The 17384-nt window shown below is 40.8% G+C and overlaps 2 protein-coding genes across 2 annotated transcripts; both read right to left on the bottom strand.

Annotated features, from left to right (window-relative positions):
• Positions 1–1991: 1991 nt before the first annotated feature.
• Positions 1992–5464, bottom strand: LOC135604933 (AT-hook motif nuclear-localized protein 1-like). The gene is made up of 5 exons (XM_065094583.1): positions 4923–5464; positions 3870–3937; positions 3469–3600; positions 2850–3011; positions 1992–2446 (listed from the first exon to the last, which is right to left on the bottom strand). The coding sequence occupies exons 1-5, from the start codon at positions 5386–5388 to the stop codon at positions 2159–2161; spliced, it is 1116 nt and encodes a 371-aa protein (XP_064950655.1). The 5' UTR covers positions 5389–5464; the 3' UTR covers positions 1992–2158.
• A 6394-nt stretch (positions 5465–11858) lies between these two features.
• LOC135605345 (ACT domain-containing protein ACR8-like) lies at positions 11859–14617 on the bottom strand. Its single transcript, XM_065095331.1, has 6 exons — positions 14092–14617; positions 13834–13879; positions 13540–13722; positions 12871–13449; positions 12668–12772; positions 11859–12580 (listed from the first exon to the last, which is right to left on the bottom strand). Exons 1-6 carry the CDS (start codon positions 14151–14153, stop codon positions 12200–12202), a joined length of 1356 nt encoding a protein of 451 aa, XP_064951403.1. The 5' UTR covers positions 14154–14617; the 3' UTR covers positions 11859–12199.
• Positions 14618–17384: the final 2767 nt, after the last annotated feature.

Here is a 17384-nt window from a genome sequence, read left to right as displayed (position 1 = left end):
TCATAAGCTTGGACGATGAAATTATGTGATGTTCACGTACTGCATAATTACTCCCTTAGTTGCATGACAGTGAAGCCATCGTCCAGATCCGATGCCTGTATCCCAGTGGGAGGAGGTGTTTGGTTCTTGAGAAATGGAGGCGGTCCTTCTCCCCATTTTGGAGTTAATGGTGGAGAGAGACAACGGAGAAGAGAGGCGAAGATGAGAGAGGAGTTGAGAAAAGAGGGATGACGCATAGAGCGGATAGGAGTGTGGTAAAGGGGAACAGACAAAAAGATGGTGGGTGAAAGAGAGGGATAGGGAGAGAGAGGAAGAGGAAAAGTAGTGTGGAAGAGATATCTGAGGTTGTAGAGAAAGAGAAATATGGGAGATAGTAACTCTATAAGATCTTTAAAGATACTGGATGTTAAGTTGCTACAACAAGCAGATTTCTCAGCACTACATTCTCCTAATTATGAGTTTTTCACATAAAGAAATTGGTGAATTCGATTATTCCCATTTGATCAAATTATATAAATTTATTAATTAATTTAATTAGTAAAAATTTTGACAGTATATCGTAAGGTTTTGATTTTGAATCATATCTTCGTCATTTATCTCTTGCCGAATTTTTTTCTCTTCCTTTTTAGTCAGTGATATAAAAATGCTTAATTTTTTTAATCTGAAGACTCAATATTTCTTGTTTAGGTAATATAATAAAACCCTTAATAAGGATTTCAAAATAATTGCATATAGAAAGGTAATTATAAAAAAAATTCCCTTATGTGGATGGGACATGAAAAAGAAAGAGAGATATCAAAAGAATTAGAATAGAATATCAAAACAACATTAGAGCTTTATTATAATTTACTAAAGAATATAAAATATAAATAACATACTTATAATCAGAGACTCTGAAGGAAGAGAATCAACTACGTAACATCTACATCAATAATTCAAGTATTGTATACATCATTAGTCCGATACTTCGTAGGAACTACTCGTGGTTCCCCAATTGATTGACCCGCAATAATACCTACAGCTTCTCCCAATTCGAGGGGAGGCCTGAGAGACGATGGTTTACCCTGTGACAGATGTCAATGGTTCGAGTCCGCTTATCTCCAACCCGTGAACTTATCTAATACTATGATAGCACCCAATTCGGTAGTTTGATTTTGGAAGCATTAGTGAAATAAAATTTTATCAGCATCTATACACATATTCCCTACTAAAAAAAGAACTAATGATGAATCATTGTTATGATATATAGAGAAAAATCACTAATTCATCACCAAGTGAGAAAAAGAAACTTAGCTTAGGTCTCAGATTAACATTGTTGTGGTCAAGAAGAATGGACAAGATTGTATCTGGAAGATAGTGAGTGGGTGAATTTTTCAGGAAAGTTTCAAAGGATTTGGAAGAGAATTAAGTAAAGATAAGAAAACAGATTTATTAGTTCTTGGATCCAAACCTTGATCATATCAGTTTTGTCCAGTTCAATTAAATTTAATTGAGTCCTCTTCCAATGGATTTAATTATAGCTTAAAGAACATGACAAAGAGGTACACCACTTGCATTATTAGATGCTGCAAGGTTCCGTCTTCGCACAAGAAGCTATATTCTCCTAGTATATATTCCTTCATTATTAGATGCTGCAAGGTGATTAAAAGAACAGCAATGACCTAATATTCTTCAAGGAGACAATTACTCTCGCTAAAAGGTGGCTGGAAAACAAGTAATGAATTAACAACGAACCTTCAGCTCGGGCAACACATGCATCTTGTGATATGGCTGCAAACATCAAGCAAAAACCTCATGGCAAGAAGAGGGTACATAAGAACTAAAAAAAGGTATACTTCACTTCAGAGAATACAAGCTTGATGATTTATGAAGTAGACCACAGTAGTAACAAAATCAAAGCACCACGATGCTTATTATATGGGAAAAGAAAAAAAGAAATTACTTAAAGATCTTAAAGATTCAGATTTTTTATCTTTGCTAGATCACAAAAGTCAAGAGAAACAAGTTGGGTTCAGCAATTGATAACAAACCAAATACATGTTAATTTGCTTGACTTGGGAGAGATGGGAAGCTAAGGTACATGTGACGGTAAATGAGAAGATGAGAATGCCTAATTATTGGTCAGTGTAACCTCACTGATGAGCAAACAATAACACATTCAGTTTCCAGGTGAAGTTATACCAACATTGGTTGTAGGATCCCTAGTGTCAGGTACGGATTGCAATGGAGCAGCCCAGTTATCTCCCTTAAAGGAGGTGGCATTGGTGAGGTTCGATTCTGGGGTAATCGAACTGCAGTGAGTAGGCCTGCCACAGTGAGCACCCTCCGTCGCCGTGCTAGAAATCGGGATCGTAGCTGTGGGTGTAGAAATTGATGAAGTCTCTAATTTAGCCTTCTTGATTTTCTGCTCCAAGTGGTAGCTTGGCAAGAAACTTCCTACCACGACCTGAAATACGCAAGAATCACAAATAGTCACCTACAAATACAACAACTTAGCTCGTAAAACATGTCGCTGGTATCAGCTTATAGAGCATATAGAAGCCAGAGATTAATTGGAATAGTCTGTCAAAATATCAAAAGTTTGCAAGAAGAGAAAATTAAATAAATAACCTCCCTTGATACAATCATAAAACAGAACAGACTGTTTAAATTATGTCCAGAAGATGCGTGCGCTCTTTCAAAGTTTTAATTGATGATGTTCCAGAAGAAATTGTCAGCTGCTTAAGAGCAAGTATATACCCCAAAATTGATATGCTCAACAGAAGAAACTTGTCCAATGGGAGAAAATCTTGCCAAGTCATACACCATATTGTTTCTAAATGTATTGCCCATTAGTTTAATTCTATTACCTGAACCGGACTGGCAGCTACCAGCAGACCCGCAATCCCTCCACCTACTACTCGACCATCTGGACTTGCCAAGGAAACACTCATCCCGCCAGATCTACTTTTTGTACCTCCATTTTCAGTCGGCATGAATGAACCCGATAGGGAAAGCAATTGGAAATGGCCCTACAAAAAGAGTTTGTGTCATTTTGTAGATTGACAACTAACAATCATCATAAGCATACAAGAACACAAAAGCACGTTTTCAATATTGAAAACACAATTGTACCTAAGCATTTGTTATTTAGCATAAAAGACAAAAATTATGGTTAGTAATTCCATGTAAAAATTTTTAATGGGCATCTGTCCAATAGGTTCTAGGGTTGTAGTTGTTTCTTCCTAGTTGATGATAAAAGTCCAACATACAGAAAAGATCTACACTTAAAAGCATTTATTTCCCACTATCGAGCAAACTACTTTAACAAATGAACAAAAAATAACCAGCCCCCATCTATTGTTGAGTATGAGCTATGTAAATTATGGAATCAAGACAAAAGTTACAAATATGCATGATATGTCAAATCATCATAGATTATTCAGAACATAAATAACGCCATGTCTCCAAAAATTGAAAATAGCAAACCTCATAGGTCAGAGTACCGCCAAATGAATCAGATTGGCGAAGGGTAACACTGGATATAACACCATTGGCAGATAGAATACATATAGCTCGAGGCCCCATTTGTGAAAACGACATTATCTTCATGGTTACATCCTAAAAGCAATTTTGAAGGTCAGTTGGCAATAGATAAAGAAATGTTTGAAAATAAGGAAGTAAATCTTTCAAGATAGTGTTTGTTTTCATGAGGTTCTTTAAGAACTACGACATATATATTGATATATTCTTAGTAACTAGTTTCCATGTTGATATAGAGTACAATATATTATAAGTAACTATAGTTCACTAGCAGAAAGCAAACTGCAACAAGTAAGATCTACCAATGCTTCTTTGCCAACGGAAGCTGACACATGACCAAGTCATACCTCACCAGCAGCAACAGTAAGGACATGAGGTGTAAAATTTGCCCCAGCAGAACAAGCTATCAATTCACCTGCATAGTAAAGCTGAGAGAATTACAAAACCTTGTGGTGCCTAATTTTGTGAAAGCCTAAAAATGTTATAGGAAATCAAGCTTGAGTTTAATGGAAAAAGGTTATAAATGAGAAAATAAGATAATTCTCACAGTAATATAGTAGTCAAGACAGTCGAAAACTTTATTTTCTCTTTCTCTTTAGATTGTTAAAGAATGAGTTTGCAATATGGATTAAATAAGAAATATACTCATACTCTGAATTTTCTTTCAGTATATGTGATTATATTAGGTAGGTCTTTTAATGTTATTGATCATTGTTAGGTGGTTGGCTGCTAAATGATGGGCTACTTCTAGGTGGAGGGTGACATCCTGACAACCTGGTTGCTTCCCATTGGTCTCTAAAACATTAATTCAATAACCAAAACAAGTTACCAACTTAAATGCTTTACACAGCCTATTCCTTTTTCTTCTCTCTTTTATTATATTCAGAGTCGATACACTCAAGAACAGCTCCTCCTTCCATTTCCACAACCAATACCAGAACCACAGGATTGCTACTCTTGGTCAAAAGGACAAGTGATCAATATTTCAGCTTCCCGATCCCCAAGTCAACACCAGAGAACTTGACTTTCTCTAAAAGAGATACGTACTGATCTGAAGCCAAAGATCTCATCCGGTGGTCCCACGGGCAGATCCCTGACTTGTTTCTGAACTCCCAGTTGGATAGCTAACACAGAGACAGGGACAGACACAGAGTGGCTAACATACACTACAAGGGACTAATTTGGTTTCAGATCAAGAATCTATAGCCAACAGTGATTGCAAAAATACCTTGAGAGGAAAAGAATTTAATATAATCCATGAAAGCTGAAACTTCAAGCACTTGTACAGAATCACAGCAAAGAACTCCAATAATTTTACGAACGTAAAGAACTTTAAGGAAAAAAAAAGGAGAATTTCGGCGCAGAAAATAGGGAGTAAAATGGAAAGTCAGTGGTAATACCTACAGATTCCAGCTGGAATCCGTACTGTAGTGGCTTGCCGAGACCAAAGCCCATCAGCCGCCCTCTACCCCGCTTCATCACCGCCCCGACGGCCGTCGCCGGAGTGTACTCCCCTAACGGCATCGACGCAGAGATCGGCGACGGGTTCAGTGGCCGCACCAGCTTCCCGTCCGGCCCGTACTTCCTCGGCCTCCCCCTCTTCTTCTTCATCCCAAGCGCCACCCCCTCCGCGGCAGCTGCCGGCCCATCCACCAACACGGCCGCCGGTGCCGGTGCCGATGCCAACGACAACACCAACGCCGACGCCGACGCCGACGCCGATGCCGCCACCTGACCTCCCTGGCTGGGTTTATCCTCTACCCTCTCTCCCGCCACCTGCTTGTGGCTCTCTCCGTTCTCCACCGGCGTCGGACTCACCGCCGCCGCCGCCCCCGTAGTAGCCGTCGCTCCTTCCCTCTCCTCCATGCGCAGAGAAACCAAAGACGCCTGACGCTTCCGATCGACGAGAGCTCGAAACGAAGGACGCAATGGAAATCCCAAAATAAGAAAAAAAAGAAAACCCAAATAAAAAGAGATCGAATTAACTAATATAATATATATATCATATATATATACATATATATATATATATAAATAATATGAAGTGGTTGATGGATGCTAATAGAGAATAAATTTTATGGAAAATAGAGAAACTTAAAAAAATGATGAGAGACTTTAGATTAATTATTATTTAATTGGACGGGAGAATAGAAGTATGCGATTAAAGAGGGCAAATTAATATATTACCATTTTTTTTTGCCCACCATAGCGTTAGGTCTTTGTTTAAATAAAGAAATGAATATAAATATTAATAAAGATTTGTTTTGGTATTTTTTATTGCTATTTTTGAATTAGGTTTGCTGGGCGAAGCCCGGTGGAAGCAACCGTTGCATAGTGACTTGCCCTAAATAGCCCTAATTGCGACGATAATTTCGAGCACGCCACTGGTCTTTTATACTGCAAATAATTTATTTGGAAGTATTTGATTGTTTGTAAATAAGTAATTTTCCATATGTCTCGTATTCAATTAAGTGAAATTGTAATCTAAAATTGTCTGAATCTCTTATCACAATTCCTAGTAATATTGCAAGCTAATATCTCCTTCTATGAACTATCATAAAAATAGTAATTTGTTTGTAAATTTTGTAAAATATTTACTTTGATCTCTCAACTATTTCTTACAAATTTATTGCCTTTATTTTCAACTTAGCAATAATGATGCTATCCACACTAACATATATTTATTATTATTATTATTATTATTATTATTATTATTATATTTATTTATTTATTATTATTATTATTATTATTATTAGAGTTATAATTCAATCCCTTTTTTTTTTTTCTTCTCTTCTATCATCAACTCAAGAAAGAAAATAAAAAAAGAGAGAGAGAAAGGAGAGACTAACTTTGATCTCTCAACTATTTCTTATATATTTATCGTCTCTATTTTCAACGTATCCATACTAATATATATTATTATTAATATTTTTTTTCTCTTTTTCCTTCGGCTCAAGAAAAAAAGAAAGGAGACGAGACTAGAGTAGCATGACAAGTTAAGAGATGTCGGATTAAATCAAAGGCAAAACTAATCATCGACCTAAAATTTAAAAACTAATAATAACATATTTTACTAGTCTAATTATTTTGGATCGACTACATGTATTTTCTCTTATCATCGTTAAGAGGTAATATATGTAGTTAATCCAAAATCATTTATTGTCTTTATTATTCTAAAATAAATCAGCTAATTCCGCTCGTCCTAATGGACTCACTTCGTCCAACCATATCATTCGTGGATCTCATTTTAATGAGTTTGCAGGGCCTAAACATCCCTTAAACCTACACATTTCAGTTCATTAAACTATGGAAGCAATTACGGGACGTACTGCAGAAATCAAATTCCCGATGCTGAGACTTAACATTTTATTGTCGATTTGTTCATGCCGTGTATGTATATAATATGTCATTATAATCTTCTTTCTTTATTCCAATTGTTACATAAACATAGATTGCGATCATTGTCGAGCTTCATCCTTTTTGACAAAAAGATTAGGGTATCTTTTTCATATCTCGAGTAATGATGTAAGATTGCATGGTATCCGATTAATATAGTTTGGTGCACTAATGATGTTGGCTAAACGTGATGGTTCGTTGCAATTATTTCCCACTATAATCCGAAATAATAGTCAATTATAACATAGGATACTCCATTCGCTGGATATTATATATGTATGGTATGATGAAGATGCTATTATACTAATTGATTTATGTCTGCAAATGTGTTTTATTATTTATATATCATGGTCTAAAAGGATAACTACTATTAAGGTACTATTAGTGCCTATGTAGTCGTAAGTGGATGTGTTCCAACTTCAATCATTTACGTTATTCAACTCATTAGAATGTATTATAAAAGCAACTACATTAATGTAGGATAATATATTTTAGGGAGGGAAATGACAAAGATTGACTTATAAGTATTCATTTTATATAATGAAACCTCACACAAGTGCATTAATCGTTTTATTGCTTGTTTCTATGTTCTTATATGGAGCAGTTTTGGCTTACTAATCACATGAAATTGAAGATGCGATGTGTTATTTTTCCAGGCCAAAAATTAAATCTTTCCCAAATCTCACTTATTGCAACAGCATGTCCATCTAATGTTGTTCTTTGCAACACTAGATTGAACTTAACTTAGCACAAGTCGAATCTTTATCTCATGTTCTCGTTTTATAGTTAATGACATGATTTAATGCTCCATACTATATCTTAATAGTCAATCTTTACTTATTTTACATCTTAAGCATATATCTTATTGTGATATATCAAACTCACCTATCAAATATTGTATTAAGGGTTCAAAATCTCATCAAATTTATTTGAAACCTACCTTCCTTCTTCGTTCCGCCTCCTTCGATCAAACGAGTATCTTCGTCAAACGATGAACACATTCAAGATATAAATTGATTTATAATATATGTGGACTCACTCTACGATCCATTTCTCAGTACTAATAAATGGTTGAAGGTATGAACTTCTGATTGATTGGATTCATCTTGGGTTTGTTCTTACAGATCTCATTACGAGATAGATTCAAGCTGAAGAAGGCATAAAAGTTTTTTCACATTATAGATAGTATGATTACAGATTTTATACTAATACAATGAACACTACTGATATGTCCAACTTTGTAAGACAGCAGTTGAATAGGTTTGCCAAGATTCTCTTGTTGTTTAGAATCCAAGGTATTATTTCATTGGTAGTGAGTTGATCCTACTTCTAGCTAAGTCCTATGCAAACCTTTACCAACATTGATAATATTGAGTTTATATATATATATATATATATATATAATAAACAATGAATATGATATTAGATTCCAATATCTTTGCATTAGGAATCGAAACTTTTACCAACCAAGCTAACTAAAAATCATCTTTACAAAATATATATGTGAAAAAAAATTATTTTATAGAGAAAAAGTTCAAAGTCAATAGAATTGTATAAGAGTTTTAGAAGATAATCATATTGAAACTTGCTAGAAGGCGTCTTATTTAATTTAAATTTATGTGGACAAAAAGTTTGATGTGATTGGAAAAATGACTCAAATATTTATTGATAGTTAACTTATATAAAGATCAATATCAAATGAGGTATATGATGAGATTCCTTCATTATTCGAGGTAGTTATAAATTGATCTTTGTAATATTATTAGATGGACTTTTAAATTGGATTTATCCCAATGAAATATTTATTGATATAAATAAAATAGTCCCTCTTGGATTGTATAATATCAGTTGAATGAGGTTCGTTCTTATCTGGTGACTGTCATTACATATTTAGAATCTTCTCTTGTTTCTTTCTTATTTAGAATCTCATCTTTTTGTTTCATCCATAGTTATAATACTATCTACGCGATAAGCTTAGGCATGGATAAGCATCGGTAGCAGGGACGTCACCTCCGACCGCCGCCATTAGAGCCCCCATGACGTATGCCGGCGGGGGCCTTCTCCACTCACTGTGCTGTGCTTCGTCGGTTGACTACGAGTCACCTTCCTTTCCCCGACCAGTCCTTCCTGATAGAGAATAGCCACATCTCTCCTCCTCTCTCTCTCTCTCTCTCATACACACGCTTTAATAGTTGCTTGATTGAAAGCGGCGAGGCCCGAGAGGAGCACAAAACATAAAGAAAACCGCCATGAAATAAATTCAATCCCTCTACCGCTCCCACTTGTGTTCAGCGACAGCGTGAGGCGTCGGTCACAACACATACGTATCATCAAGTAATAATACTTCAGTTCTCGTAAAGCTATTGGTTAGTCTATCACTGTCAAGAACCATGTTGATGAGGGTAATAATGACGATGAGACTCGGATGACATCAATTATTTCAAATAACATCTCACAGCACCTGGTCAATATAGATCGAAACACCGATCGAGACACATTAACACCCTGCTCAAGCTCGATCCCTCACGTCACGTCAATGTCGGTGTTATACGCTACCAGAAGTACGATCCTGCTCCCTGCGAGCAGGCACATTAAACAACGATAAGCCTCACTATAAAAACCCTTGCACTCCGAGGAAAAGAGGAGGAGACAACAAAAAAACTCCATAAGACTATCAACTAACTTGATCGTCGGAGGGGTCGAGTTGAGCTTCCCGATCCGACTTGTGTGCAGATGCGAAGACGGTGGCCTCCCACTAAACGCTCAGGCGAGGAGCCCTCTCCCGGAGGAAACGGTGACCCCGTTTCGATCGGACCATCGCAGTCGGCCACCTCAGCGGTCTCAAGAGTCGTCCCGGGAAGATCCCCCATCATCCAGACCCGAACCAAGCCACGTCAACCCCGAGGTCACGATTGAAAGTTGATTACACCATCACCAAGGAATCTATCTACAGAAGAAGCTGTAGAGGAGAAGTTAATTATGGAGGGACACAGGCTGAGGTGCTCTAAAAGCTATGGCTTAACCATGAGGCATCAGCATCTCTCAAACATGAGTGTAGGGAAGGCGAGTAGCAGAAAGCCTGCTGTATGATGACAAAAATTCGAGATGAAGGTTTGATGATCGACGTGAAATATGTGTATTTTGAGGCCGGAAGTATTCGACTGGATCTGCGCCAACCGAGACCAACAGGAATACAAAAAGAAGAGCCTGCATGTGAGTTGGAGGGGGCGTGCAGTAGCAGACGATGGCGGGCGTCAAAAGGCAACATATACTAAGAAAAGATGGGCGTGGGGAAATGAGTCCGTCGGACGAGTGAGGATGGAGCACAACTCAGCGGATGCGCCGTGCCGGCGCGCCTTGCGGCGCGTGGAGCGCCAGTTTGGGGGCGTGCCGTGCCTGCATGGCCTCACTTAGGTCAAACAGGCAGCCCTCGATCGACCAACCAGCGTAGTTGGAGAACACTTGTTTAATCATGCGGAAGTTTGACTGCATCCTGCTACTATTGTGTTGCAAACAGGAGAGGACCAGCGTGGTGACAAACTAAAAAGAAGAGGAGGAAAGGGAAGGTTACATGCTGTAGTTTGCCGCAGAGAGACGGGAGGGTGGTGGCAAGTTCTTACACGGAACAATGTGTTATTTTGAAATCGTCGTCATGGATGATCAACCTACTGGTGAGCATTATCATTTTCTTGGGCAAAGATGTGTAGTTGGAACAGATGTCCTGACAAACTTAGGCCCCCCTCATTCTCTTTGTGAATGTAGTCGAAACACAAGTTAAAGACACACAGCATCATCTCCCAATAACTTTATTATACTGCCAAACCAAGTAGCCTGTCTTTAAAGATGGGTCTCATGTCTTGTATGGTACTCGCAGTTTACATGCATGAGAGCTGCTTGAAAATGACATGCCACCACAAATTCTAAATGACCTGGAAAGACTACTGATATCTTCTCACTTGATCCATGGGACAAGATCTTGCGCAAGCAAAGAACCTGCATTGCTTTGGATGCATTGTCCTCGGTAGCCAAACAACATCAGCTAGATGGTAAAAAGAAAAAGGAGAATGTGCTGCTATATCTGCCGTCTGTTTTCCATTCCATGGCAGAAACATGTAGGAAGCAGTACGCTTGTGGCATAGAAAGGACTGGTTAATGCTTGATGAGCAGACTTCCATGGTGTTGTTGTTTGATTCCTTGTGAGCCACATTCCTTGTTTGATTTGAAAAAGTCCCTTGTCCCTTGTCCCTAGAGGAAATAGTACCCAAGTAGCTGACATATTTAAGAAGCTAATTATCTCTGAGCTTTGTAGACCCAACACCAATCATCTTGAACTAATCATAAGTGGGGGATTACTACTCTGTGGATGCAGCAGCCCTTCAGACGAACAGCAGTTAGTGTCATACTTAGCTGTTGTCTTTAAATCAGTCAAGATCTTCCTGGCCCAATCTGATCTATAACTTTAAGGATCTGTCTTGCATCTTTTTTATATTTAGCATTCTATTTATTTTATTCTAGATTGCATTTGGAAAAGTACTGTAAACATGAATGAATGAATGAATGAATGAATGATCAACAAATGCTGCAATTTGTTTCTCTCACCATCAACAGCCAAGAGGACTCTTCCAGTACCTCTTGAAGGAACTCTTGCACTATATGAGGCTGGTGGACTAAATCTCATCCTTTCAGCCAGCAGAGCAAACAGGGGGGAAGGTTGAGAGCAGAAACCTAAAGATGACCAATTAGGTAGTAAATTATCATCTTCATCATGTGAATCCTTGGAGTCTCAGACCACAAGGGGTGATGTTTTTATGTCAATTGCTTCCAAGAGTAGGTGACATCTGTCAGCCACAAGATGTGTAGAGTTTGGGGCTCTCATAGTCCATTGCGTGACTTGAAACTGAACTCAAATCAGAAGGAATTCAAATTTAACACGAGTAGGAGAAGAAAAGTTTCCCAAAGCTGAGAAGCCAAGTAAATTGAGTTCCTGTTGTCAAAAGTCAGTACTGAACATCCATTCCTTATGTACAAAGTGTATCAAACACTATGAATACAAGAAATGAAAAGAAAAGTGCACACCAGGACCATCTTTCCAAGCTGGCAATCACATCCCACCACTTTCTTCACCTTCCTTTGATCTGCTCCCTCCTACCTACTTTTGATGCAAACCTGCAACACTCTCTCTCTCTCTCTCTCTCTCTCTCTCTCTCTCTCTCATACAGATACTGAATCTTCCGATGGCCCTCCCCTGAACTATACAGTGAAGGAGGGTGGAACAGTTGGCCTACGAACAGGACTTGATCAACCCCAGATTGTACAGGTTTCTCCAAAAGAGATTTCCCAGGTAGAACAGCCCGATGCCGACACCGCCTGAACTCTGGGCCTCCTCGTCGCCGTCATCGCCGGCCTTGCTGCGGTATTGTGGCCGTTGCTCCTCCTTCACTGTAAGGTAATCGGCACCAATCCTCTGCCGGACGGCATCGACAGCCTTGGGGTCAGCCGGCTGCCCGGCAGCGTCCGAGGTCACGTAGAACACGCCCGAGGCCGTGTCTCCCTTGGTCGATACCTCTGCTCTCGTGACTAACAGGCCGTTCTCTCGGAACGTCCGTGTCACCTCCGAGAAGAGCCCTGCCCGGTCCTCGATGCATAGCTCTAGCCTTATACCCTGTTACCATCCACAAGGTTAAGCTATGAACAAGACTGCTCTTTTGGAGCTTTTTCTAATGGAGATGGACATGGTTCGGTTGGTTACCTCCGTTGCTCTCCTCTCGATGGCGGCTTGTAAGCATTGGATCATTCTTTGTCTCTCTGCTTCTGAACTTATGGGGCTGCCGTCTTTGTGCCTTATGTAGAACTCCTAAACAGAGTTAACAGAGACAATTAGTACGAGTAATGGAGAAACAAAAATCAAACCTTTATTTCATTCTGTGAATCTGATCTAGAAAAAGGTCGAACCTGATGAGCTACATCCCCGTCAGTGTCGATGGTGCCGTGGAACACGACGTATTCCATGTCCGTGAGCGTGCACATGACGTCGAACAACAGCTTCGGGCGGTCCCGGCACTGCACGGCGACGACGGAGTACCCCTTCTCGACCCAGTTTTGCACCGAAACGGCAGGAGATGTCGACGACGCGGCCGATGGAGAGTGTCGCTCGTAGTCGCGGTCGGAGAACATCATCTGGTGGAGACGGCGGTCGGTGTGGGCGACGGGTATGGACGAGACGGCGGTCCTGGCGCCGCAGACGCCGTGGTCACCCTTGAGGACGTGGCGGAGGCGGGACTCGACGTGGTGAAGCTGCTGCGGGTCGCCGTCGATGGGACAGCCGGAGAGCTTGTCCTTGACGGTGACAAGGCATGCGATCCGGCCGTTGTGGGTCCATACCTTGGCGTCCACCACGCCGCAGCAGAGGTCGGCTAGCACTGCGAAAACCTCAGAGAGGAGACCCGGACGATCGGCGCCGGTGAGCTCCAGGACGGTGAGGCCTTCTGCGCTGTCGGGCCGGTGGAAGTCGTGCTCCTTCATGTCCAATGACTGCATTTTTCTCAATGGGTGAGCAAATACTGTCCCAAAAGAACAAAGACTTTGGCTGTGAACACACGAATAACAGAGGGGTACTCGGACCTGTTCGAGGTAGGAGATGACGCTGTCGTCGGCGAGCTTGCGCCCGAACTGGTCGGTGACGTGGAAGACATCCATGAACCAGCGGCCGTCGGAGGAGATGTAGGCCTTCTTGATGGAGAGGTTGAGGTCGGTAAGGACCTGCACGGCCTCGAGGAGGATGCCGTGCTTCCTCGCGCTGTCCACCTTTTGTTGATTGCCAGGTGAACAAAGAGGGAGAGAGCTCTGTTACTCTTTCTGATCCTTAAGAAGAAGGTAAAAAAGGACTGCTAAGAATGAGGAGATCATTTGGCTTACCTTGACCAGAGTCGCGGTAGGGCAGACGGCATTATCGATGACAACCCTGCAACAGAGAACCGGAAACAGAATGGTGTTAACGCGAGTTTGAAGAGGCGAGGAGTGCTCCAAATCAAGAAAAAAGATTGAAATTGGTGGAAAAAGAGCACATTTTGCGGAAGAAATTTCATCAGATCCGAAGAAGGCGTGGCGAAGTACTCGAAGTCGATGAAGGAAGAAGGAAGGGTGAATGGAAGAAAAGCAGTGATCTCAAGTCACCTGGGGGTGTCCATCCGGATGATAAGCTTCTCGTACTCATTCAAGCACGACGGCCATTCCATCTCTGCCTCGCTCTCTTCGTCTCTTGACGCCACCTGACTACGAACAACCTCAGTTCACAGGAAGCAGGACCCCAGCTCCCCCTTCTCCCTCGTCGGGCTTAAGCTCTCTCGTCTCTCTCACCCACGGACTACTCTGCTCCTCCTCTGCTCTTTAATATGATCCCCGAACGGGAACAAGATGGACAAAGCACAGCGGCTTCGGAAGCCCCGTCTTGATCACTCCTCCACCACCACCACCACCAATAGTGGCAGCAAAAGATCCTTTATTCGAAGCTCGCTCTTCCTTAGAACCAATCGCCTCTCCTGATCTCTACAAGGAATGGCGACGGAGACGGCCCCGCCTTGGCGAGGTGGCGGTGCGACATATTTAAAGCGGAGACCGGCGCGGCGGTCGGTGTCACATGGGGGGTGCGGGCCACTGCCCGGACCAGCTCGCCAGCTAATCTTCCGACCCGAGTCAAACGCAGCAGCCACCCACCCCCGACACGCCCGCATGGGCCCCACCGCCCGCGGCACGTCGCCGAGATCTTTGCTTTGCTTTTGGTCGAAGACTGTGTCGGGTGCTCGCGTGCTGACGCCGAGGCGGAGAGAGAGAGAAAGATGAGTACGGCCGGCAACGTGGTTCGACGTGGGTGTGGGGCCCGCAGTTGGCGGACCCGACTCGGCTCGCATTATTTTTACGAGCGTGCATGGACCGGCCGCTCCCTTCCATTAGATCATTTTTGGAAGGTTAGGTATTAGGTAAGGGGGTTGGCGTCTCTAAAATTTAACGACACTAAATGCCTTTTATTAGATTAAATAATTTTAGATAAGGACAAGACTCAATCTCGGATCTCATTACCTGAATATTTTTATTTAATATAAAATTTTATTAATGAGTTAACTAAATAATTATAAATTTTTTTAAAATTTATTATAAAAAAATATTGTTGATATTTTGATCAAATCAATGGGATCTGGACCTTTGTATGTAAGATTTTTTAAAGTATCTTCGAGGTTTTCAAAGTGTTTTTAGGTAAAAATGTATGTCACCTACGCGAAGATTGAGATCGGAAGATATTTCTTAAAAGTTCCTCTAACACTTAAGTTAATGATTTGAGATCCCTAAATTTGAGTTCAAGTAATTAAAAAGGAGTTCGCCCTTTCCTTTTTGCTATTCTTGATCTTCATAAATGACGAGAAGAAAGTTTATGATTATCTTTCTCATCTTTAATGACAAGAAGGAAGTTTATAATTGTCTTTCTCGTAATAAATGATAAGATGAAAGCTTTAGTTTATCCTTCTTTATTAGGTACTATGTGATAGTAACTATATATCCCTTATCATTGTCCCCCTCGCGTCTCGAAGGCATGCTTCGATGCTCCTTCGAGAGGGACTCGAAGTGTGATGTTTAATTTATCCTACGCATGAGTATTCAGAATTTTCTCATGTGAATCGGGTTTTCTGATACATGAGTCTCAGGCACACTTTACTTTATGTCTTCATTATGACAGATTTTTCTTCATGAGGATTGGGTTTTCTCGACTCATGTGTCTCGAACATATTTTACCTTGTGCCTCCATTATGATGAATTTTTCTTCATGTGGGTCAAGTTTTCTTAACTCATACACCTAGGGTACATTTTATCTTGTGTCTTTGTTTTGGTAGATTTCCTTTCATACAGGTTGGGTCTTCCCGACTCACGCATCTCAAACATATTTAGCTTGGTGTTTCCACCATAACAGATTTCTCTTTACATGGGTTGAGTTTTCCCGACTCGTATCTTGAGCGTATTTGGCCTTGTGAATCCATCATACTTGATTTACCTCGGCATGAGTTAGGTTTCTCGACTCATATATATCGGGTATATTTGATCATGTGCCTCCGCCATTGTGGATATACCTTAACATGGGTCAAGTTTTCCAACTCATATGCCTCAAGTACATTTGGCCCTACACCTCCGTCATAGCAGATATACCTTAGCACGAGTTGAGTTTCCCAACTCACACATCTTCGGCACATTTGGTCATATGCCTCTATCGTGACAAATATACCTTAGCGTAGGTTGGGTTTCCTGAGTCACACGCCTCGAGCATATTTGGCTTTGCTCATTTGATGTGATGAATTTACTTTCGTGCAATTTGAGTTTCCTAACTCATACATCTCAGGCACATTTGGTCATATGCCTCCATCATAGTAGATATACCCTAGTTTAGGTTAAGTTTTTCGACTCACATGCCTCAAGCACATTAGTTCTGCACTTTCATCGTGGCGAATTTTAAACCTTCCCATTGTGGCATCTTTTAAATTCTCCCTACATCGTGGTGGATTTTAAGCCCTCTCTCCATCGTAATAGATTTCTATTCTTCCCACCATGGCGAGCTTCAAATTCTTCCTTAATTGTGGTGGGCTTCAGTTACGTCATGGTGGATTTATCTTAGCACGGGTTGAGTTTTCCGACTAAAACGCCTTGGGCACATTTAATCTCGTGCCTTCGTCATGGCCAATATACCTTTATATGGGTCAAGTTTTTTGACTCATATGTCTCAGGAACATTTAGCTCTGTACCTCCATCGTGATATATTTTGAACCTTATAACTATAGCAAATTTTAAATTCTCCCTCCGCCATGATGGATTTCGGATCTTCCCATCGTGATAAGCTTCAAATTCTTCCTCTACCATATCGAGTGTTAAGTCCTCTCTCCGCCATGGCAAGCTTCAAATTCTCACTCTGCCATAGTAGATTTTAATTTATCTTTCCACTATGGCAAGGCTCGGACCTTCCCACCATGATAGACCTCTTGGATTTGTCCCTAAAGGGACACTTATCTTGATCACAAGAGGAGAGAAACTGATCTCCTTATAAATCCTCTCACCCCATAGGGTGGGATTCATTCCTCTATCTGAGCCTTTAGAGTCTTTAATCTTCGGAGCCTCGAGAGTTCTCAGCCTCATCCCCAAGGCCTTCTTAGGAGCATCTCCCCTCTCGCCCCAGTTCTTAGCAAGGTAGGTCAGTTTTCGACTCCTTCATCCAGGCATTAGTTCTACTCTTCTATCCTAGGTCATGATATTTCTCGTCTTTGGTATAAGTTCTTTCTAATCTGATACTTGTATATTTTATTCACCATCCTTTGGTATGTCACCCTCATATTTTTTAATCCAAATGACATAACTCTATAACAATGTATGTATTAGTCCATGATAAAGGAGGTATGTTCCATACAACAAGGTGTCGTCCTTGTTTGATTATA

This window comes from Musa acuminata, chromosome BXJ2-2 (genome assembly GCF_036884655.1).
Source record: "Musa acuminata AAA Group cultivar baxijiao chromosome BXJ2-2, Cavendish_Baxijiao_AAA, whole genome shotgun sequence".
Classification (NCBI taxonomy): domain Eukaryota; kingdom Viridiplantae; phylum Streptophyta; class Magnoliopsida; order Zingiberales; family Musaceae; genus Musa; species Musa acuminata.
Note: the sequence above shows the minus strand (reverse complement) of the source record. Positions and strands in the feature narration are given on the sequence as shown.